Source organism: Meriones unguiculatus, chromosome 9, assembly GCF_030254825.1.
Source record: "Meriones unguiculatus strain TT.TT164.6M chromosome 9, Bangor_MerUng_6.1, whole genome shotgun sequence".
Classification (NCBI taxonomy): Eukaryota; Metazoa; Chordata; class Mammalia; order Rodentia; family Muridae; genus Meriones; species Meriones unguiculatus.
Window position 1 is genome coordinate 28,874,224 of NC_083357.1, and position 25,706 is coordinate 28,899,929.

A 25,706-nucleotide genomic window follows, 5' to 3' on the forward strand; every position below is an offset into this window, starting at 1 on the left:
GACAAAATGATGATTTATTGTGCAATTGTTTGGTGTTTACTGCTTGTTGCAAAATAACATTAGGCAGTGGTGCATCCGCTGGCTATAGTATGTTACAATCTGCCATCTGGTGGAGGATGTTACAAGATATGCAATTGTGAAGTAAATACTGAGCCAAACTGTATTAAGAACATGATTATGGCTTTCTCCAATCATCTGCCTTTCATGTGGAAATTAAAGATTTTTTTTCTAGATAATTAAAGCTTTTCCTGACATTACTTTCCCCCAATCACATAGTTATTTCAAGCAAAATTGTGTTTTAGCTTGAATAATTCAGATAATTGTCTCTATTCTCAAATTCATTTGGCTACTACAGTCCTACACTAAATATTTCATCACATATCAGAACTTCCTGAGAATACTTTATTATGTGACTCCTTCCCCCCCTCCACTCCATCACCCTAATATCTTTGTATTACAAGGAAACAAAGTTCTAAAGTATCATTAGGTACTGAGTACAACTTAAAATTTATAATTTCCATTGATTTTGTAAACATTTCCTGAAAGTCTACCATGAATGAAGAACCAGGCCCATGCCTGTGAAATGAAAACAAAAACAGCCAATCAATATTGCAGGAATATTGATATGTCTACACCATCACAAATCAATGAGGTATAAGCAAGTCATTTCTTTACCATGTACGGTATGACTGGTTGATAAATGTCCGCTAAAGGTTCATGTATTTGAACACTTGGTCCCCAGTTGGTGACACTGCTTGAAGGGGAGTAAGGAAGGATCCTTTAGGAGGTAGAGCATCACCGGGGACATTAGTTTCTTAGAGCCCCTGATCTACTTCCTCTGTGTGGATACAATGTGATCAGCCAGTTTCCTGTTCCTGCCACGACATGCCTTTCCCACACGGAGGGTTTTCAACTTCTGGAAGCATAAGCCACAGTAAATTATTTCTTCCTTAAGTTGCTTTTGGTCATGGTATTTTACCTCGACAATAGAAAAGTCAGTAATACACTGTGTGGATTGGCATTAGGCTTCTTTGCAGTAAGTGTGAGCATGTTTGTGTAGATAGGCACCATCCAATAAACATCAAAATATGTTTGTTGATTTTCTTTTGTTGGCTGTTGGTTTTAGACAGGTAAATTGTTGCCAAATCTCCATTTTTCTATGAGAAATCCTAAAGTATAGATTCCTCCATGGTAACCTGTGGTAGTCGAGCCCTCCCCCACATCTTCTCTCTCTTAATCCTCACGACAGCAGTTCTGAAGGAGTTCCTAAGACTCTTCTTGCTCCCCACTTAAGTGACCATCAAGTCATGTTTCATCGCACATGCATCAGTCCTGGTTCAATCCGCATGGCCAGGACAAATGCAAGTGGTCCATCAGAAGCCCCCACGTGTCCTTGAGAATTCGGTCTTTCATCAGCAGACCTCTCTTTTCTCTGAGTGTTCCTTTTGCCTTTCAGTTTCTTTGTAGACATGAAGAACTCTCCTAACTTGGATATCTTCTCCCCATCCTCAAAGTTCCAGCAGTTTCTAACACTACCTCTCCCTTTCCACCTTCTGTCTCTGGTCCTTTTGCCTACTTTACTTAGGAAATGGAAGAATTCTGAAGGAGTTCCCAAGTCAAGGGAAAGCACCATCAATTTTAAATTATCATTTTTAAGGCTTGAGCTAAGCCCCTGTGTAACTGCTTAACTCCTTTCCTCTGCAGCACTTGCCATCACCTGATGTACTGAAGAGAACAGCAGCTCTTTCATGTCAGATTGACTGCATGTGACAAGGAGATCCTACCTTCTTCATTCAGAGTAAGTTCTCCTTGTAGAAGATGGTCTTGCACTGTTAGTACCCGATAACTAAATCTTAAGTTGTCAAGAAAGAGAAAATACCGCCAGCATTTAGTGAAAATTCTGTACCTGCTACCTTTGGTGTTTTCCTCTTGCTCTTCCTCCTCTGCCTTTGTCCATTGCCACAGCCCTCACTCTAGCAATTATCACCTTCCTCACTCGAATTATTGTTTTTCTTTTCCCTTTTCTGGATCATTTTCTTCATCATACAACATGGTAGTAGTTCTCATTTTTCAAAAATGAAAGTTTCTCCTGGCTCCACATTTTCCCCCAGCTACTGTCCATTTTTTTTCTGCTCTACATCTTAGGGAGATTATTTGAAATTTGTTTCTACTGGTTGTTCCTACCTTCTTCCCCTCTCCTTCCCTTGGAGTGTTCCCAGTCACACCCTCACTCCCGATACTCCACTGCCCAAAATTCCTTGGTGAGACGGTTAGTCTTGAGAGTTGCCATGGAAACAGTGCCTGTGAGGGAGTTTCCACACCAGGTTAATTAATATCAGAATGGCAGCACCATTCAAAGGCTGAGGTATTTCACTGAATAAGAGGGAAGAAGCCAGCTGTTCAGGTAGCGCAGTGGATAAACATGCTTGTCACCAAGTTTGTCAACCTAAGTTTGATCCCTGAAATCCACATGGAAGAGAGAACTTTCAGAAGTTGTCCTCTGACCCCCAACACATGAACTATAGCATGCATACACACACACACACACACACACACACACACACACACACACACGCTAATACATAAAGGAGCTGAGTGTTGAGGCCTTACATTGCTCCAGGGACTTGACCTGTCTGGGACAGCATGAGAATGAACAACAAATAGACAAATGGACACGCCAACAGAAAAGCTCAGGTCAGGCAGACTGTGCTGCATGGTGGGGATATTTATAATAACTCTTTCAAGTTTTTAGCTTTTTCAATTTTTCTATATGTTTGAAATTTTTTGTCATAAAATATTGGGAAAATTTATAAAATCAAGTAATTTCCTACCACTCCAACTGTCAATATCCTAGACTGTATCAGTCTCTCTCCTCATGACTGTTATTGCTGTCACCTCAAATGGTTCCCCCACTTGTATTTTTGTCTTGTGTTTTGTCTTTTTTATTCACACAGAAGCTTTCTTGTTGTTCCTCATGTAAATTATAGTATGCTTTCCCCCATACAAACAAAGCCCCACACCAATCCGAAGAAAATATAAAGTCTTTCTTGTATTTTCAAGGGCTCTTGTAAGCTGATGCCTAACAGCCTCTCAGCAGCAGCTTCCCCCGCCCATCCCTCACCTCACAGACATATTTGTGTCTAGTGTGTGAGTATTACCAAGCTGCTGTTTCTTTGAGACTTCTGTTGCCTTTATCTGTGATACACTACCCAAGCCAGATGTCTGGTGCACGTGTGCAACACTACAAAATTAGATTCACCACTGCCTCCGAGTCTAATACTCTGTATCCTTTGCCACCACCCCACAGTGCTTACTATTGATAAAATGTAGACCGATGTATTCAGGAGTTTCATAACTACCTGTACAATAAAAACTTGAAGAGAATTCAGAAGTGTCTTGACTATGCTTTGCAGTAAATATCTTTTCAAAAGTTTTGAAAGTTATGGTTGATATCAAAACATTTGAGGCTCTTTTCTTGGAAAATATTTCATTTTAAGGCCTTTTCTGATATTTTTTAAGCATATCATAGACACTAAGATACTGTTATCAGCAAGATGCACTTAATCTCTGCTTTCATGGAGACTATAAATTCATGAAAGGTATTTTTTCAGTTGACAGTGTAGTTAGGGCTATGAAACAGCCAAAAAAAATATTTCTTTTTTATGCAGTACCCCAAACTTTGAATCATTTCTATTCTACAATAACTTCTAAAGACCAAATGGCAGTTTGGGATTATTTCCATTTGAGGCAGTGTTTTGTTAATGTGGTCCCATACTAGTTTTAAAGCAATCAAATCACAACCTTGAGCCATCATGCTCAGATCTTAAAGATAGCTTTAATATTTGTCAACATGGAAATAACAGAGTATTTGAAGCTTTAAAGTCATAAATATTTTTTTATATACAGAGCAAAGCAAGATTCTGCAGATGCTGATGGGTTGGTTGATGCAGAAAGCATCAAAAAAGGAAACAAGATGGCCACTAAGCTCCTTTTGTCCTCTGTAGAAACACAATGGACTCAGGGAGGCATAGACACTAATGGAGAGGCTTTGGTACCTGTTTCCAGTACAGCAAAGGAAGAAACTCCTGAAAGCAGGCAGCTCCAGGGTTGCTTATCTCACTCCTTCTCTGCTCCAAACAGCCCAGTGTGGGGAAAGGGCTTTGAGAAGGAGAGGGGAGTTCAGGGCTTAGTTAGACATGAAACCCAGCACCAGGCCCATCCCAGTGACGGTTAAAGGAATATTTTCACCATCTATCATTCTACCTCAGTGGCTCACAGAGGCAACGCTGGAACCATTCTGAAACCAAGCAAAGACTTGTGCCTTGGTGGGGCAGACTTGTATTGTGGCCTTGCATTTGGTTAGTGCTGCCAACATCAGGGGCCCCACCATATCTCTAAGACTGTGGGACACTGCAACTATATGGCTCAGGTGTGGCAGAGCTTAACATCGTCCTAGGCTACAAAGGACTGCCACCCAATACTTCCCATAGTTTATGCAGCATAACATGGCTTAAGACCCCTTTTTTTCTAGAAGACTAAGAATTAAGCATAGAATGTGACACTGGAATTTAGAGCTGGGCTGGTGAGCTCTAACGCTGAGATGTTAATTGCCCACCATCAGGCCTGCCAGTGGAGCATCTGAAACATCTTCAAAGCCAAGGAAAGACATATGGTCTTTTTGTTTGTTAGTTTCTTTGGTTGGTTGGTTGGTTGGTTTGGTTTTTCAAGACAGGGTTTCTCTATGTAGCCTTGGCTGTCCTGGATTTGCTTTGTTGACCAGGCTGGCCTCAAACTCACAGAGATATGCCTGCCTGAGTTCAGGGATTACAGGTGTGCACCACCACTCCTGGCTGACATATGGTCTTAGTACATCAGGTTTCCATTCCAGCTGGCAACATATGGGGTTATTTGCAGCTGTCTTGAACCACAAGCCCACCCGGCAACAAAGATTTCTAGCGGCACAGAAGCTGGCCCCAATTAAGTGTTACCCTAGGATGGTAGGCTGCTGAGCTCATAGTGTGATGCAGCCTGGTGTGTTGGTGGTCATAACATAGGAACCTGGGGCTGGTGCACCCAAAGTGTTGTGCCCAGCGCCACGCAACTCTCAGACCAGTAAATGTAGAGGAGGAATCTGGAGCTGGCCTCAGAAAAAGGTTTGTGCAGACAGAGTGCTCAACCATTAGAGTGTTTAAGATAAACTTCAGTGTAAGCTGTCTGCCCATATTGAAAGTTGTAAAGAAAACCTCACCATCGTGAGGATCTTTGGATTCAGAGGAGTGCCTTCATTTCCCTACTTCCCATCTGAGATTTCTCACTAAATCAACTTCCCTCATTTTCAGTCCTGGTGACTTTGAGTTGAATTCCCACAAGTAACAAGGTAAAGCAGGTAGCCTAGACTTCAATCAATCTTTCATATTGCATTCTGCCTTGCCACATCAATTGACAAGGGATAAATTCATGAATTGAGTAGAGCCAATTAAATATACTAAGTCCTGAGATCTTGGGGATCCACGGGTTAAACCCTATTACCAAACTCTTAGGCCTTGATTCCCACAAACTTTCTTTCTTTGCCTTCTACCTTCCTTCCTTCCTTTTTTCCTTCCTTCCCTCCTTACTTCCTTCCTTTCTTTTTTTTTTTTTTTCCAGACAGGGTTTCTCTGTGTAGCTCTAGCTGTCCTGGAACTTGATCTGTAAACCAGGCTGGCCTAGAACTCAAGAGATTTGCCTCTGTCTCCAAACTGCTGGGATTAGAGGTGTGTGTCACCACAGATGGCCATTCATCAACTATTTCTAAAGAGGAAAGGAAAGACAAAAGTACATGGGTTCTGTTAACATGAACACTTGAATTAACTGTGCTTGAAACCCAGTCTGGACATCTGGACTTTCCAGGATCTCATTTATGTCAAGTTTTATAGAAATTGCAACCAAAAGACTCCTTATATCTGAATATCTAAGGTCCATGTAAGAAAGAAGCTCTTGTTTACTAATTTTGACTAAAATGCATGAATAGAAATGACCTCACACTTCTAACAGCTGACTGCATTTTACCTATTTGATATATGTTCACCTATTAGTGAGACAGAAATATTGAAAATGTAGATGTTCTTCAAAGGATATGGTCCTCTATTTTTTTCCAAAATGATTATACTTTGGAACAATCCATTCAAAGCAGAATGATAAAGCAAAAATTTACATATTGAAGTTTCTAATGCCACAGACTCATCTTTTTCTCCCTTTTAATGTTTGTTTTACAGCTGTGTTATAAAATAGAAGTGTGTAATTAAAATCTTCAGGCCTATAATTAAATGCTTGGCGACGGTGTAATTGTTGAGTCTTTTCATGATTCCATCACTAATTACACCCCTTAGAATTTCCAAATATCACTTTCTCATAAAAATCTGATCATTGTCAGCTTTCAGTCAATATACTTGACTGAACAGAAAATATTGTTTATTTCCGCATATAATTTGCAGGCTACATAAAGTCATTACATTTAGTAAAGAGGCAAAAATGATAGAACCATAGAAGTAGACTTTTAGCAATCACAGAATGGTATGACTCTCTTCCAGTGACTGTAATAAAACTTTCTGAAATTATTGCTCATTTGGGGCTTTCACATCTTTCTAACAAGTTGTTAGAACTCTTAGGGCTTAGCAGATTACTTTCTAAAATCAGAAAGATAATAAAAGCATTCGGAATACCGTTACATGTTCTGATACATATGTCCCGAGATTTATTAGCCTGTGCACCTTGAATCAGTTGAATCTTATTTGTGAAAACAGCCTTAACACATTCCAGTGTCCTTCTTCCTACCCTCCACTCACTCTCACCCCTTATCACCAGGGAGCCTGGACCTATTTTCACCCACAGCTCATTGGCTGTTTACATAAACACAGTAGGCAGGACATGTTACTAAGGGAGTTACCCTCTGGGTCATACATTTATTTCACCATTAAGAAGGGCAAAGGACCAATAAATGTTGAATATGGTATTCTCTGTCATATTTCTTATTCCAAAGTATTTATATGGTTCTAGCAGAGGTTTTATTTAAGCAGACTGGAGTTGAGACAATGTGCTATGACTTTCAAACTAACTTTTGATATAATAACCAAGACATGCTGATCCCCCATATCAGTACTGTCACTGCCATGTTTCTGGGAACGATGAGGTCTCCTGGGCTAAGGTGAAGAGGTTTGTGTGGTGAGGATGGTGTGTAATTCAGAGCATCAGGGTGGAGCTGGAGAAAAATCAATGAGACATCTAGATAATCTCCACAGGGAGATTTCAAGTGATAGCCACAACAATGACTGTCTGTGGCCCCCAGCCTTGTGACTATGATACAGGAAGATAGAAGGGTTCTCTCTGGCAAGTTTTAATCATCCCATGATGAAATCAAGGCATCCTTGGCTTGTTCTCACGAACATGGCTTAGTTGCATGCCTACCTTTGGTTCGCAGTTAGTGTGCCATTTCCATCCTTACCTGGTTTGCTGTTGGGAAGGTTTGTCTTTTCTCTAAACCCTTGCTTTTAACCAATGTCAATTTTTATATTTAAAATAGGTTCATGCAGACAACATACCATTGAGGCTTTACTTTTTTTTTAATTCACCCTGACAATCTCTTTGAATTTTACATTACTTGAATTAGTATCTAAAATTGTCATAATTATTTTCCATGAGTTATATTTGTTCTTTTTCCCTCTTTATTATTCTCACTGAGTATTTTCTATTACTTTATTTTTCTCCCACAGTATATAAGTTACATGATTTTTTTAGTTGTTTTTTTTTTTCTGAATTTCCAAAATACATTTCAACTAATCTACACGCAGCTACAAATAATACTGTGTCACTTTACAGCTGGTGCAGGCAACTTGTAACTGGGCATTCATAATTCTTCACTCCTACAACACAGGATATCATCTTTCCTTTTACCTTCCATGTGCTGTAAGAGCACAATGCCTTGTCACTATTAAACTTATCTCTTAGGTTAAAGAAAATGGAAAATACTTACATTTCCATTCATTTCTTCTCTGTGACCTTCTTTGTGAAGACCTGTGTTTCTGATGTATTTCTCTCTTTCTGATGAACTTCCACACACAACACTCTTTTAGCACTTTGTGAAGGGTAGATTTGTTAGTAATGTCTGCTCTCGTTTGTTTTAAACTGTCAATTCTAGTTTTTGAAACTTGAGGTAGATACGTGTATTTTATGATAAGTGTATCTTATATAAGTATACTTTAAGGTATTCAACTTGATGACTTGATATAATTTCACTGGATATGTATTTCTTGTCATGATATTTTTCTTAAAGTTTTTAAATACTTCATTTTAGTCTCTCTTGCATGTTTTTTCCCAACATAATTTCTTTATTAACTAACTGGGAATTTCATACAATGTGCCCTGATCACACTCTCTTTCCATTCTTCTCTGGTCCACCCTCCCACCCTTGTGCCTATCCTCAAATCACCAAGCCCAGTTTGTGTTGCGCATATACTCATTGCAGCATGGTCAAATACCCAGCCCCTTAAAGTAAACTGAACCCAGCCCCTGCCCTACCAACCCGTTAAGTGTGGAGTGCTACACTTCAGCGTCTCTCATTCTGAGTTATAAGTCATCAATATTACTGCAGAAAAACAAAAAAGTTTTCTTGCTCATAGCAGCTGGAGGCATCAAGGATCATAGACTTCCATATGGTTTCAGATGGTAGCATGAATTATGTACGTCAGCATGGTTGCCAGCAGCAGCATGGATCACAGAAGTCAGCACAGCCTCTGGTGGCAGCACAGATCACGGATATCAGTGTGGCTTCCAGAAGCAGCACAGATCACAGATTCAACCTGATTGTTAGTGGCAGCAAGGATTGCAGATATCAACATGGTTTCCAATGGCATCGCAGACCATGGAGGTCAACACGGCCCTCAGCAGCAGCACTGCTTGCAGTTTTTGAATGAAAAGTCTGCTGTAAAGATTAGAGTCTCACAACAGCGTAATGCAGCCATGATCATTCAGGCCTTTACAGCCATTGAAGCAGGACAGTCTCCCCAAGCATGGTTGGCTACCATAAAAAGCTAAAATGTTACGCTCAGGATGCGAGGCTAAGCACTGCACTCAGGGTCAGCCGCTTTGGACCCAGAGAAGAGCATGTCTGATTGCATGCGGGTTGCTGCCCCAGGTCCCACCTCTGAGAAAAAGGTATCGGACAGGTCTGATGCTCTTTGGGTGGATGACACCTAAATGAACATCGGTACAAAGTCCCAATTTATTTCTAATATCAGAGATCAGACCTCTACTCTTGCCTGATGCATCTAAAACAAAAAGGGGGAACTGTAGAGAGCTGCGTAATGCCTTGCCTTAAAGATGGAGCTGGTTTCCGCCTTCCGCCTTCCACCTTCCCGATGGTTAGTGCTCTCTGTCACAAACAACTCCATATTTGGCTAAGGCTGAGGATCTGGCTTGCCTCCGTGTATGTGGACCTATCTGCATTGCCCACGAGGCACGCTGGGGTTGGCTACCCAGAGGCTATTTTAAGCTGTGGGCTGGCTTTCCCCAGAGTCAGAAGATTGTTTAAGGTTCCTGAATAAACTGCATTGAGAAGAACCAAAAAAAAAAAAAAAAAAAGAAAAGAAAAGTCTGCTGTAACTTTTACCTTTATTCTTCTATAGGTATGATGAGGGATCTCTTCACCCCATCATTTCTTTATTGTTGGAGGTTGGTCTGATGCATGCTACTGGCTCTCGAGATATGATTACACCTACCCTTGTTTTGCAAACCTGCCTACGACATATCTGATTGGTTGATTAAACAACCTATACCTCAGCAGAGCAGAATAGGGTGGGCGTGGCTAAGACTCTGGGGGACAGTGAATCACTGGACACGGTCTGGTCGGATGGAAAGAAAAGTGGAAGGAGGTTAGCATGGAGAAAAAAACCACACATGGCTGAGAGGAAGGACTCCAATAATGGAATGAAAAGGCACAGATGAAGAATACAAGCAAGTACCATGGGATTATGTATGGAAGGAAGAGCAGATGAGAATGATTAAGGCAGATGGCATTGGATGGCAGATGGGAGATTTTTGGATGGTTGAGATTTTTGAGACAGTGTAAGTGAAATATCTGCCAGGCCCAAGGTAAATAAGGCAATTATAAAACTAGCAGGTGTCTGTATCTTATTATTTGTGATAGCAGGTTAAATAATACCATCTTAATAATCTTAGGGCTAATAATAAATATTATAATGTCCAACAACTCATTTTTTAATTTACTATAATATTTTATTTTTGGTTTTCTGAGGCCTGAATATGTTTAAGTATATATGTACATACATATACATACATAAACATTTAAATATAAATGTATATTCAGATGGGGAAAACTCCATCAAAATATCCCTTCTCTCTTCTGGAAAGTCAAGCTTTGCATGGACAAGAGCTTGCAGATGGATATTTTGGTTTTTGTCTTCAAGATAATCCCCTTTCATTCTGCTAGACATATAAGGTGCTTTTTCTTGATATCCACGACAATCTGGTGGAGTTCCTTGATTTAAAAATCTATGAAGGTCCTGATTTCAAGCTGTACTATAGAACAACAATACTAAAAACTGCATGGTACTGGCATAGAAACCGACTGGTGGATCAATGGAATAGAATAGAAGACCCTGAAATCGACCCACACACTTATGGACACCTGATTTTTGACAAAGATGCCAAAACCATACAATGGAAAAAAGATAGCATCTTCAACAAATGGTGCTGGTCCAACTGGATGTCTACATGTAGAAAAATGAAAATAGATCCATACTTACCACCCTGCACAAAACTGAAGTCCAAGTGGATCAAAGACCTCAACATAAAACCAGACACATTAAATCGGCTAGAAAAAAAAGTGGGGAAAACCCTAGAACTCATTGGTACAGGAGAAAACTTCCTGAACAGAACACCAACAGCACAGGCTCTAAGAGCAACAATCAATAAATGGGACCTCATGAAATTGAAAAGCTTCTGTAAAGCTCTACCCTGCAGGGCATCAAAGCAGATGCTGAGATGGCCAACCTTTGGGCAGAGTGCAGGGAATCTTATGAAAGAAGTAGGAAATAGTAAGACCTGGAGAAGACAGGAGCTCCACAAGGAGAGCAACAGAACCAAAAAATCTGGGCACAGGGGTCTTTTCTGAGACTGATATTCCAACTAAAGACCATGCATGGAGATAACCTAGAACTCCTGCACAGATGTAGCCCATGGCATCTCAGTGTCTAAGTGGGTTCCATAGTAATGGAAACAGGGACTGTCTCTGACATGAACTGATTGGCCTGCTCTTTGATCACCTCCCCCTGAGGGGGAAGCAGCCTTACCAGGCCACAGAGGAAGACAATGCAGCCACTCCTGATGAAACCTAATAGACTAGGATCAGAAGAAAGGAAAGGAAGACCTCCCCTATCAGTGGATTTGGGGAGGGACATGCATGGAGAAGGGGGAGGGAGGGAGGGATTAGGAAGGAAGGAGAGAGGGAGCTACGGGGGGATACAAAGTGAATAAAGTTAAATAATAAAAATTAAAAAAAAATTATGAAGGCATGTTCCTGACCAAAACTGCTCCCAGTTTTTCCACTCTTGTGTGAATTCACTCAGCCTCTAATAATTCATACGTGTCTTTCTAGAAGGCTCAGGCCTTCTGCCTCATGTAGGCTGAGCTAGGCTGTGATATTCTGGATTTCCTAGTCCTCCAGTCTTAAGGTAGCAGTTTGCCCAGATGAGCAGTAGAAAAATGTTGCTTTTCTTTTTGTTCATACTTTCTTTATTACAGTAGTCCCACTTTTACTGTGTTTTTATTATGAGTTTTGCCACTTTTACTCTGTTGGATTAGATCTGCTGCTTCACAACAGATATTACAATATCAGGTATCTTTAATCTATACCTTAGGACCCTAGGCGATGGTGGCAAAGCAGGAAGAAACCTGGTTCTAGAGTTCAGGTGGACCTGAATGCAGATGAAATCCAGCCTCATTGCATTAACATTTAGTCTGTAACAGAATCCTCACCTAAAATTTTACTTTAATCATTATGACAATGCCAGTGATATATCACATCATGTCTGTTTTTAGAGTAAGACAAAATTAAACTTTCTACACTGAGAAATGCTAACTAAACATTACACATGATAACACATGATATGTTTCTAAGTATGATGGACAAATAATTAAAACTTACTAAAAAATAACCTCCATTAGACAATTCCTATGAGCATTTCATAGACTGTACATTGTGAATTTTTAAAAGATATGTAGATAACATCTCTAAGATTCCAAGGTCACGTGATCTTTCATTTCTCTCATGGTGCATAAGATAGAACTTTTGTATTATGAAATACACTTTGGGAACTGTTAGTGGTATAGAAAACAACAGGATTTAGAAACAGATGGGCACAGATTTGAATTAATTCTACTACTTCCTGTTTAAGTAAATGTCCTTGTCTATAAATTAAAGACATGATGTTTTCGATATTGATTCATTAGGTTATACCAGATCAAATGACAGTGTTTATTTTAATGATACCATTAGGATTCAATCACATAAATACATGCCCACCATGATAGTTATTAAAGTCATTATCATTATCTGCCAGGCCTCAAAAGAGTGGTAAAGTCTTCTCCACATTAAAGCTAGTTTATTTCTGTATCAATATAAAGGTTCAAACAAATGAAGGTGGCATTGAAATAACACATCTGGTCTCCTCTACTGTGTCAGAGGATGTTTGTAGGAGTGTGTCTAAATGGAAGTTTCTACAGCCTATGTCACTACTGAAATGTCATTCCATGTTTGGTAAAATTCACAAAGAACATTACATGGGCCTTCCAAATGTGTCCCAAGAATCAATTCTCTTCTGAGAAAAGTATAGGGCCAGGACCAGAAGTATTTAATCTGTAAGAGCAAGCTACCAGGAGTCCATCATTTAAATTAATTGCTTGTGTTAATTGCCTAGTAAGTCATTTGGATTGCATGTTAGAGTCACAACTAAAACCTACTGGACTGTCACATATTTTCCATACTAAAATGTCAACATTGTGGGTAAGCTATAATGAAAGAACCCCAAGAAAGCAATTTCTGTGTGCTCTCTGATTCTCGTGTGTCTACAGTTGCTAGGTCCTGGATTTCATACTATAATCTGGAATGTGTTAATTTGGAGCAATATGCATGATTAGGTTGTTTAATTGCATGTTGTAAAGGAAACTGTGACCTTTCTAGTTCCATCCTGGAGGTGGCATTGTGCTTGGGAGGAGAAAGAGACAAATGTATGTGGGGGATCTTGACAAACATAGTGTTCCATTGTAATTTAAAAGTCACGTGGACACTATCCCAGATGTGAGTGGCCATCTATTACACAAATAAAATTTTGTAAAATTCCTTGCCTTGGAGAAGAATCCTGTCACTTGCAAATGTCAAAAATACAGTATCAACATGAATAAGCCTCTCATTTTTTTTTGCCAGTTTGAAAAAGAGATACAACATTAAAATTTTAAAACATGTTATTCTTGCCTGTCAACCCATGAGTCAAAAACATCCTGGATTAATGCCATACTCATTTCATATGGCTTCAAAAATTAAGACAGTATTATAAATCCTGCCATTTACACAATGTTTCAAAATTTAAAAACTACTTTCATGTTCTTTGTGATGTTTGATTGTAATGAGAGCCATACAAAAGAAGACAAAGCAGGCAAGTGGCACTTCCACAGTGCAACAGTTGCAATAGTAGAGAAGAAGGAGAAAATGGTCTCCATTAGTAAAGTCAGACCTTAAACTGAAACTTTTTGGTTCCAAGTTTCTTCCCTCTCTAGGGTATTATGAAACCTGGGAACAAGACCGAACATTTTTAAATACACATTAATCTCAGGAAGCTGGGTTTGTTTCTCTATAGAAAGTACCTAAGATACCTAAAAATGAAATGATATGTCTCAACATCTTTTCTTTAAAAGTATGTGAGGGTTACACTAAGTCTGACTACACAGAACGGGATGACTAGGAAGGAAACAATTACCTAGATGACTTCAATCATTTTCACCTGAAAAAATCCTGCTAATTAAGGCAGAAGCATGTTTTAGACTTAATTGGAGGATATAAATCACTTGATTGTTTTGTGCTTTTATATTTAAATGTAATCACATATAAACTACCAGGCATTGATATTCTTTGTTCCAAAAGACAAATTACCTCCAATACAGCATCCTCTGGGTCTTTGGCCGCTGCTTTGTAAACGATAGTGCCATGGGCAGTGTCTTCTGTGATATAAATCTCAGTAACTGCCCAAGAAAGTACAATAGAGGTGATTCTGTGAGTCTCGACAGTATTAAATCCCAAAACACCTCATTCACTTATGTGTGGATAAAGCAGCACAGGGGGTGGATATGACAAAAATTATGTCATGTACAAGTATGAAAATATCACAATGAAACCCATTATTGTATATAATTAATATAATAACAAAAATTAAAATCTTAAAGCACTGTGCTTACTCAATACGGATGCTTTAAACAGTGATTCCAGTTAAGCGAGTAGTAACAATAATGATGAGACATTGTATTGTTTATATTAGTCATTCACATAGGAAGAGGATTTGTAATTTTGCTATTACTTTTTTATTCAGTTTACATCCTGATCGCATTCCCCTCATTCCTCTCCTCCTGGTCTCACCCTTCTGCCCTCTTCCCCCTTTAAATAACAGCAATATTGAACAATTTTAATATTTATTGATAGCTAAGCACTTAATATCAATGGTGATTTTTATCATTCTAGTTCTGCTCAGATTTAAAAATCGCTGACAAGCCCAAGGCTATACACATCAGCATTGTTTCAATGTTTGTTTCTTGTTGCGTTTTCCTGTTCCCATATTGATAGGGAGAATGCTAGGGGTTACAACCACAGGTTCACATACGCTAAGCACATGCTTTATCACTGAGCCCCACATGCTCAGCTGCTACATTTTAAGACAGTTGTGGGAGCTGCAAGCTTGCAAGCCTATGAGCCTCTGGGTGAATTTATAAAGCTGGGAAGTGCGAGCCTTGAATCCAGAAGGGAACATTCAGGCCTATTGCTACCCTATTTTGTGAAGAAACCAGTACTTGTGGATAGCAGTGAGGTCTCAAAGCCTAATAGAATCATAGCCACATGGGCCTACACTTCCAACTCACAACCCTGTGTATTACTCCTAAGCACTCTGGCACCTGGCTCACTGTTTGAGAAGTCAAAAGAGCATGGTTTGACCTTGACTCTATGCAACACTTTATCAAGTGTTTGGGAGGAGAAAGAAGAGACACTAACTGCTATGAAGTTAGCGCACATTATTCAGTACTTCAAGACACCATATGCATTGTGCTAGATAGCCTTCTTTAAAGGTGTGTTTGTTTGTTTGTTTGTTTTGTATGAGTGCTCTATCTGCATGCACACCAGAAGAGGGCATCAGAACGCAGTGTAGATGGTTGTGAACCACCATGTAACTGGGAATTGAACGCAGGACCTTGTGGTTTCCAGGTATTAAACTCAGGACCTCTCAAAGAGCAGTGTTCTTAACCACTGAGCCATCTCTCTAGCCTGCCCCCCCCAGGGCCCTGTGTTGGATAGTTTTATGTTGACTTAAAACAAGTTAGAATTATCTGAAAGGAGGGACCCTCAATTGAGAAGATGCCTCCGTAAGTCCAGCTGTAGGGCATTTTCCTAATTACTGATTGATGGAGGAGGGCCCAACCCATTGTGGGTGGTACCATCCCTGGACTGGTAGTCCTTGGTTCTTTAAGAAAGCAGGCGGAATAAACCATGGAGAGCAAGCACAGCCCCATGCCCTCTGCATCAGCTCCTGCCTCCACATTCCTGCCCTGTTTGTGTTCCTGTCCTGGCTTCCTTCAACGATAGACTACAATATAGAAGTGTAGGCCAAATAAACCTTTTCCTCCCCAATTTGCTTTGTCACAGCAACAGTTACCCTACCACGATATGCATCAAGGCAGGATTGACATCTCATTTGAATCAATGATCTTGTTAGTTACTTTTCTTCTTGCTATGACTAAATTCCTGACAAGCTATAAGGGATGATGGGTTTCTTTGGGCTGATTGCTTAGGAGACATAGTGTATTGTGGAAGTGAACACATTACCTCCTCACTGCTCCAGGAACAGGAAACAGAGGGCAGTTGGTAAGCATAACTTACGGCCCACCGTGAAGCGATCTGCTTCTTCTAGCAAGGCTCCACCTCCCAGAGGTTCATGACCTCCTAAAACAGTGCCACCAGCTTGGGACCATTATTGAACCACATGAGACTACGGGGAATAGTTTGCATCTAAGACATAGCAATGAAGAGACTGAGGTTCACTCAAGATAAGTAATTCAGTCCAGTTAGTAGCCATACCTACGACTGAACTATTTTATATTTAGTTGAATCATCTGGATTTTTCTGCAAGTAAGAATTAAACATTTGACTTAAGAATGAGAGAATGAACCACCTACATGGTAAGAGAGCAAGGAACAAAAGAGACATCACCACAGGTGTCATGAAGCTTCTAGTTCATCAACTAGACACATTTAAGATATTGACCTCAGTATACTATGATTAAACAAGTACATGAATGGTTTGAGCAAGTTAGTTCACCTAAGTCTATTTTCTCCACAGTGGGACTAAGGGAATAGAACTTACCGCTAGTGCTGTGACTGTTAAACAATGTAATTCACTTAAAGCTTTTAAGATCGTACTTGTACAGAGTCAAGGCCCAGAACATATCAACTATTTATGGTGTGTGTGTGTGTGTGTGTGTTTAAGAGCCCATGCATATTTCATAACATGTGTATGATGTTCACATGACAACATTCAGGAGTCAGTTCTCTACTTCTATTGTGGGTTCCAGGGATCAAACTCTGGTCATTAGACTTGCATTACAAATATATATATATATATATATATATACCTGCTGAGCCATCACACCAGCCCAACTGTTCTTAATTATCATTCTCTTTTAGCCTTATAGCCTGAGCACCATGAAAGCACATAAGACATAGAGCATAGGACATACATCTATGTCCACAGGACTTCCTTTCTCCCAAACAGACCCTTGGTACCTTGATCCTCATGGGCAAGAGACCCAATGAATGCAGGTGGCTCATTCACATCTTCAATCTTGACAAAAATGGTCTGGGATGCTGTTGCCCCATGGTTGTCTTTGGCATATATTGTCAAGGAATAGAGTGCTACCATCTCAAAGTCCAGCTTGGGTACTCCAGTGATAAATATCTAAAATGTTAAAAAGAGCACAATAATGGAGGATCAAATGGTTGGTTATATATATATACATATATATCCTTTCTTCTGCATATTTTATATATATGCATGCCAGGTATGGTGGTGCTGGCACATGCCTGTAATCCCAGCACTCAGGGAGGCAGAGGCAGGCAGATCTCTGTGAGCACGAGGCCAGCCTGGTCTGCAAAGCGAGTCCAGGACAGCCAGGGCTAAAGAAAGCCCTAAATAAAACAGAGTGTGCCCCTTCTTACTGTACTATAGTAAAGTGAGTCTTCATTTGCAGGTATGTTTGTTTGTGCTACGAACTTATCTCATAGTCAAACTGCTTTTAATGCTATCTAGTCTATGATGTTTTATTTATTTATTTGGCTTGGATGGATCTTTTGCTTTAGTTAGTTAGTTCATTAGTTTGTTGTGACATTATGGCTCACTATAGCTCAATTTGGAACTTTACATGCATTATCTCATGGAATTATTCTAAGAGCCTGAGCGAGGTAATATGATTACTGTTCATCTCATTTTACAGAAAACAAAACAGAAACACAGAAAATCAGGTCACTTCCCCATGTTCATATTGTTGGTACCCAGAGGAGCCACAGAGGAAAAGTAGACTTGTCAATCTACCTCATGATTATAAAAGCAGCAGCAACAAAGATCAGCAAACTACATAGTCTTGGCTTAACTTTTCTGGTTGGGCTTATAATAGAAGCTGAATGGAGAACAAGTACAAGATAGCCTTTTACACTAATTTCATAATGGAAGCAATGTGAAGGGCTGACAATCCCAAGGCTTGGTAAGGATACCAGGTCCTATTAAATGCCTCCCTTGTCCTTCTAGAAGATGTGCCCACAGTGGCTAGAGCGGTCCTTTCACAACACTGGCACATGATGTCTCTTTTCTGCCGTTCTGCAGTTGTTGTTGTTTTTGTTTGTTTCTGATGTTTGCCATGTGACTTTGCAGTTCTGATGGCTAGAACATATGAATTGCTTCAGCCAGTGGTCTATGAGTAGCCATGACTATTAAAATGCACATGTGGGTTCAAGCTTATCTTCTTGCTTTCCTTCTGCCCTGATGGAATATAGTTCTAATCACTGTCCTTTGGGGCTTGAGGGACACAAGAGAGAACCACAGCCTGGAGCCAAACCAGTGGAGGGCAGCTCAACTGCGTTGCTCTGCAGGTGACATTACACTGAGTCCTCTTACAGGTGCAGAAGGACCAGGGGAGCACCAGGCATGCAGTGGCTTTGCCGCGTATGTAAATAACCCTGATCTTAGAGAACCCAGATCTCTCACAAGGAGCAGTATGCCTGTGTTAATCAAGCCCCAATAAGGCTTGATTAGAAGTAAATAATAAGTAACACTTCCCGACGTATCCCCCAGAACCCACAAGCTCTGTCCTTCATCTCCTCAGCAGTCAGCGTTCTCAGCTAGTCCCAGTTCCGATCTTCTCACACTGGTCCCTCAGGCCTGTCTCCGCAGCAGGATCCTTCTTTCTATGGGGCCTTTGCATACAACCTACGATGTTCTCTCCTTCATTTACTCATTCATTCAATTCCTGTCCATCCTGCAAAACATCTTCTTCAAAGAACCCTGAATAAATCATATGTCCTTGTCTGATACTCTCACCTATCTGAGAATTTGTATTTTATTGCTCGGGTCATATTTATGTTTATACCTGTGTGTATTTACTTAATTAACATATATATATATATGGAAGTAGATGCAGTGAGAATAAGGCATTACCATTTGTCTGACTAGACCCTCAACCGGTACCTGTAATACAGGTGCACCTTGTTATTCTCAAGGAGTTTGAGAACACCTAGCACATTATAAGGACCCAAAGAGTGGAATGTTAAATCAATTAAAAGCACTTAAGAGGGCAGGGCATGTTAATGTACACCTATAATCTCTGCACTTGGAAGGCCAAAAAAAGAGGATCATGAGGAGGTCAAGACCAACCTAAACTACGTAATCTCAAAAGACTAAAACACACACACAACTAACCAAGCAACAGAAAGTAAGATGGAGAAGATAATCTCATTTAGATCTCTTGGAGCATGCTCACACTATGTGCCTCCATACTTACATCCCACAGGCGTGAGGATCTTTGAGACAGCACAAAAGGATGCACAGCGGGACTGGCATTCAGAATAACAGGATCTCCAACCAGAGAAGTGTGAGGTGAGAGAGACACTGTAACTGTGGCAACTCGGGTGTGATCAGAGGCGTTTTCAAGGAGGGGGCCGGCATCCTCCACAACAAAATTTGGAGCAGCTTGAACACCTTAGAGAAAACACAAAAAGCATGCTTTATGAAGATTTCTGCAAGGCTTCTCAACCTCTTCTACATGTGAAACCCCAGAAGAAAAGCATAGTACACACTTAGTGCCTTTTTTTTCTTGGAATTCTGAAGAACTAAGTTGTCTTGGTAACATTGTTGAGCATGAGAACTTTTGTTACTCACAAGCTCACAGGTTATCTTGTAACTACTATTGTTGGATCTGTTTTGCACCAGCTGCAAAGACCACCACCAACAGGAGGCAATTATGAGCTATGGGCAAACTAAATCCCAAACTGAAATCCCACGTTTGGGATTAAAACAAAAACATATTTACATAACTCAACTGAGTTCTTAAAGACACCAAAACTTCCATTACATCTTTTCCCTCTTACCTGTTTTTTTTTTTTTTTTTTTTTTTTTCCTCCTTAATTTCAACTGACTCTTATCTTTAGCTAATGCAGACTCTGGCTAGACTGTCAGTATTTCTTTGGAAAATAAAAAGAATATGTTGACACCTTGAAAACAAAACCCATCACCCCTCCACGCTTAGAATAAGCAGTTCAGGCCCTTCCCCTGAGGACCTCATGGAGCCACACCCCACAGGTAGCACTGCCTGCCCACCTACCCCAGCTCACCCCACCACCAGAGACCTGTGTAGATCTGTGCGCCACACAGCTGGCACCATGCACCATACAGTACCAGCTCCTACCAGCTGAAGGCCACTGGGAGCCATGAACCTCACACAGGTAGCACGGCTCACTCTGCAGACCCTAGCCTGACTACCCGAGGAGCCACACCCCTCCCACAGACCTCCTGACTACACACCTAACTTCCCTAAGTCTGCTGTCCTCAGCCTTGGGCTACAGCACTCATCCCACACAGAGCAGCTGGACTTAGAGAACCGCATCAGAAGACATCATAGGAGAAGCCCAGCAAGCAGTGTGCTGCCCTTTGCACTGTTCAGGCAGAGCAGAGAAGACTCTCGAAAGACTGGGGATAGAACCCGGAATCCTCTACACAAGTTCCACATAAGAAAAGAAGGTCTAGAAGCCTCAGAAGAAGGCTGGGCATTGTACATGTCTACCCAGAAAGAGGAAAGACGATTTGAGCAAAAGAAACACACAACAAAGACACTACTTCAGATGCACAGTTCCCAGCACAGAAACAAAAGTAAATGAAAAACAACATGTCACCCTCAAAAGTCATTAATCTCATAGTAACAAATCCTATTGAAAATGACCTGGAGGATCTTACAAAGAATAATGAGAACTATGAACAGATAATGCAAAGAATGTCTCCCAAAAAGAGCTGGAGTAAGTAAGAGAATCAAACCACGATACGGAAATTAAATTCAATAAAGATATAAAATTGGCGAAGAAAAGCCAAACTGAAATGATGCTGGAAATTAAATGCTCAGTAAACCAAATTAAGAACTAAGTGGAAAGCTTCCCCAACAGAATAGGTCACATCAAAAACAAAGAATGGACCACAAGAGAAAGTACAGGAATTGGATTACTCCGTAAAAACCAATGATATTTTTAAAATAAATATATGAACACAACATGGGAGTGCTTGGCAACACCATGAAAAGACCTAATTTTTGAGTTATGGATATAGGATAATACCATAGCAAAGTCATAAAAGTTATTTTTAACAGAAGAAACTTTCCCAAGCCTAAAAGTGCCTGTGATATCACAAATTAAGTAGACCTAATTGACATCTAAAAAATCTTCCATTCAGACATTAATAAATACACATTTGTCTCAGTATCCCATGAAACTTTCTCCAAAATCAACCACAAAGCAAGTCTCAACAAATAGAGAAAAACTGAAAAAAGAAGGAAGTTTCAAAAATTACTAGGATGAAATGAAACATGGTGAAATCTGTGAGACGTAATTAGGCATCCCAAAATGAAAGCTTATTGCATTATGTGCCTACATAAAAAATTAGAAAGATAGCAAATTAATAATTTAATGATGCACCTGAAGGCATTTAAAAAACCCAAAATTTGTAAACAAGAAGAGATAATCAAAAGCACTGAAGTTAATGAAATAGAAATATAATAATAAAAAGTATCAATTTTGTTTTTTAAAAATATTAACAAGATTAACAAAACTTTAGTCATATTTAACTGAAAGAAAGAGAAGACCCAAATTAATAAAACAAGAAATGAAAAAGGGAAACATTATAACATCCCCTGGAAGAATTTCAGAGAATATAAAAGATATACTTTTAAAATCTATACTCTACTAAACTGGTTAATCTAAAAGAAATAGATAACTTTCTAGGTGTATATGACCTATCCTTGTGACATCAAGATGGAGTAAATAATTTACGCAGACTTGTAGCAACCAAACAACTAGAACCAGCAGTTAAACTTATCACCAACTTTACACACATACACACACACACATACACACACATCCCAGGGACAAATAGATACAGTGCAGAATTCTACCAGAACCTCAAAGAAAAACTAACATGACAATGCCTCAAATAATCCTTAAAATAAAACAGAAAGAATAATTTTATATTCTTTTTGTGAAACCATATGATTATAAGGCCAAAGCCACATGCCCAACCAAAAATAGAGGCCAATCTCTTCGATGAACGTAAACACAAAGATTCTCAGTAAAACATTTGCAAACCAAATTCAAGAAAGCATTAAAAGGAATGCAGGGTGTTTGAACAAATACAAATCAATAAACATAATTCATCACACAAATGAGCTCAAAGACAGAAATCACATGTTTATCTCATTGGAGGCAGATAAGGCCTCTGACAAAATCCATAATAAAAGTTCTGGAAAATCTAGAGATACAGGGGACATATCTCAAAAAAAGGAAAGTGATATATAATAAGCCCACAGCCAACATCATATTAATTGGAAACCATCAAGCATTTCCACTAGAAGCAGGAATACTGCAGGGACGTTCACTTTTCTTATTTGTGTTCAGTACAGTAATTGAGTAGTACAGTCTTAGAGTCATAAGACACAGGAAAGAGACTAAGTGGAAACCAATAGGAAGATAAGTCAAAGATCCTTCAGATGATATAAGTCTGCAAATAAGGGGAAAATTATTTTAAAAACAATTCACTTAGAAGACAAAAGAAACCAACTTTCCTCACATGTTGAATGATAAGGAGTTATAAGTAAATAAATTCATCACTTCAACTTAGTTGGTCAAGGGACTGATGCTGAGGTAGGCCCGAACTTAGGAATTACATCTCCCATCTGTTCTTCAAGTTGAGCATGATTCGTGCAAGAAGAAGGCATTAGGAAGATGCCTTCTTGCACAAACTCCATTTCAGATGTTATTATTTCAGTGTGCAGACACCCAACTCCGTCTGCCTGCACCTGCACCTCTTTGCTGGAGGGTGGCCTCTGGCAGGCGCTGAAGTGCTGGAGGCTTAATGCACCTGCACTCCAAAGAGGCCTTCCCTGACTCTTGTAAGTTCTGAGTCTGATTCTAATGGTTCAGAGCTCTCTGCAGCCATAAGGGTTTCATCACTCTCTCTTGTACCTCTTCTGTTCTCAAGTATATGCTTTAGGACACATTCAGTCTGTCTGCTCAAGCTCTTTTCTGGAAAACCCTAAGCCAGAGGTTTGCCCGTTGATTTCCCTCTGTATATTTCAAAGTCCGGTTTAGAGCTTTTTCTCTAACACACGGAAGAAACACATATGGTTAAAAATGCACTCTCAGAGTGTATGTATGCTGGCAGCATGTGTGTGGGTGATGGGGAGTTAGTAACATTTGGAGCTTGCGACAGAACGGCCCCTTTGTCCCAGCAAGAATATCTAGTTTCTAGTCCCTGCAGGACATAATATACTGTTATGGCACAACAAACCTTGAAGTTGTGGTTAAACTGAAGACTTTAGGAAGTTGTCTTAGATTGGCTATGTGAGCCCATTCCTTCGTAAGGGTTCTTAAAATATAAGAGGGAAGAAAAAGACAGTGAAAAAATGCAAGAAATGTAAGAAAAGTAAGTCACCGATGGCTTTTATAACAGAGACAAGAAACATGAACAGCCTCTAGAAGCCAGAAAAGTCAAAGAAGTGACCCCATCCCATAGCCTCCAAAAGGACCACAACTTAGACAAAGTATTCACGTTAGCCCTGTGACACATGTGAGACACCAAACCACAAATGCACAGCATTCTCTCTCTCTTCTTCTTCCCTCCCTCTCTCTGAGACATTCCTAAAGGGAGATGAGAGGCAGAGACAGGAGAATCCTAGAAGCTAGCAGAGCAGCCAGCCTGGCACACGTAGCAGCAAGCAGCAAAGAAACCCTGTCTCAAACAAGGTAGAACGGCAGGGGTTAGCCTGACCTCCACATGCCTACTGTGGGCAAGCACTCACAAACAATGAACTAACAATGTCAGACCCCACAGGGTCGGCCTTGCTTTGTCTGCCTGCGCTCTTGTTTGCGGCCTCCCCATTCCTCATACACACCAAGGAAATCCAGCATGCATCCTTCCGGGCGTTACAACTCATCCACCTCCTTTATGCCTCTGATAAAGGGCTGCTGTGCCCTAGATCCTCTCAGGACCAAGAGTGGTATTGCTACACGAAGGGTGCTCTCTCTTACAATTTCATGTACTGGTTGTTTTCTGTTCTACTTCCAGCTCAAATAGAAGCTTCAAGAACCAGAGACAGTCATTTGTTTCTTCTGTGCTGTACATCCAGCTCCAAGAACAGGAGTGGTCTTTCCCGTAGCAGGTACTCAGTTAATACTCGTTAACTGAATGAGTAACAGAGTGAATGAAGTGGTTCTTCCTTGCTCATTATGTAAATTTTATGCGACATAAATGCATCTGAAAGCTTGTAGCTACGTGTCAGTAAATTGGGTCAGATTTAACGGTTCAATTCTGCAGGTTGGGCCGGGTAGCTAGTCGCTTCTTTCTCCATCTACTGATGCCTCATAGGCCACTGCAGTGAAGAATTAATTGATTTTTAGCTTTTTAGAAATATATTTTGTGTCAAAAACCAAGAAGTTGGTTTCACAGCAAAACTGGTGTGAAAAGCAGCTGCTCCGTTCCTGGTCAGACACCAGGGACTAATGGGGACTGTACTGAATTGAAAGTGGACTCCTATGTAGCAGGAGTGGCTACTGCTCCACTCAGGTAGGGACCTAGGTCCTATTTTTATGTGAATTTAGAAACACAGAGCTGTAAAGTGTGAAAATTGATGTTTATAAGGTGTATGTGTGTTTTTATTTTTATAGTTTATAAGGTGCATGTGTATTTACACATACATATGTGGGCGTACCACCAGTGTACTAAATTCAATCTCGGTATTCCACACATTGCAAAAAGAGTTTTGCCAGGGAAGGGAATAGTGACACAAGTTTATTGTCCTGACCAAGAGGCTGAGGCCAGAGGGCTGTGGGTTGGAGGGCAGTTTGAGCTATAGAATGAGACCCTGCCTCGAAAATCAAAACAGAGATGTACCTTTTATACATTTGTTTATTTGGGGGTTTGGTTTTGTTTGTTTGTTTGTTTGTTTTTTTAAACAAGGTTTCTCTGTATAGCCTTGGCTGTCCTAAACTCACTTTGTACCAGACTGGCCTTGAACTCACAGAGATTCACCTGCCTCTGCCTCCCCAATTTATGGGATTACAGGTACGTGCCAGTGCACCTAGCTAAGCTGTACACTTTTAATTCAACTCTCAAGAAGCAGAGGCAGGTAGATTTCAATGAGTTCAAGGCCCGCCTGGCCTATATAGTAAGTTCTAGATTTACCAGGGCCATACAATTAGACCCTGACTCTAAATAAATAAATAGAGAGATAAATAAATACATAGATTTTTAAAAAGAACAATTTATGTAAAAAAAATTCTAGGATTAAAAGTCTACCCAACATGTAATTTAATGTTTTCTAATAACCAAATTCTTGATAGTTTTTTAAAAGGTGGCACAAAATTTCTTAAAGATGATTTCACTTGGTTCTGAGAGACCAAAAGATAAATTAGCAGCTAATATTAAGACCTGAAGTAGGTGGGTGGAGAAGTCCAGTAATGCCCTGAGGGGAAGGACCGCCTTACTGCATTCTTTCCCCACCCACTAGAGATACAGTTGCTAGGAAACGACCATCCCCCTAGGGAGGGACACCAGATCATTAATGGCCTGGGAACCTTCCTATAGCCAATCGATT

At 40.1% G+C, this 25,706-nt stretch overlaps 1 protein-coding gene across 1 annotated transcript in view; it reads right to left on the reverse strand.

Moving 5' to 3' along the window:
- Positions 1-25,706, reverse strand: part of LOC110557700 (cadherin-related family member 3-like) — a 79,267-nt gene that overhangs the window by 52,351 nt on the left and 1,210 nt on the right. Inside the window, exons 2-4 of the mRNA XM_060391715.1 lie at positions 19,359-19,555; positions 17,092-17,263; positions 14,201-14,289 (exon numbers count right to left, since the gene is read on the reverse strand). Coding sequence (XP_060247698.1) covers positions 14,201-14,289; positions 17,092-17,263; positions 19,359-19,555 — 458 coding nt within the window. The remainder of the gene's footprint in view (positions 1-14,200; positions 14,290-17,091; positions 17,264-19,358; positions 19,556-25,706) is intronic.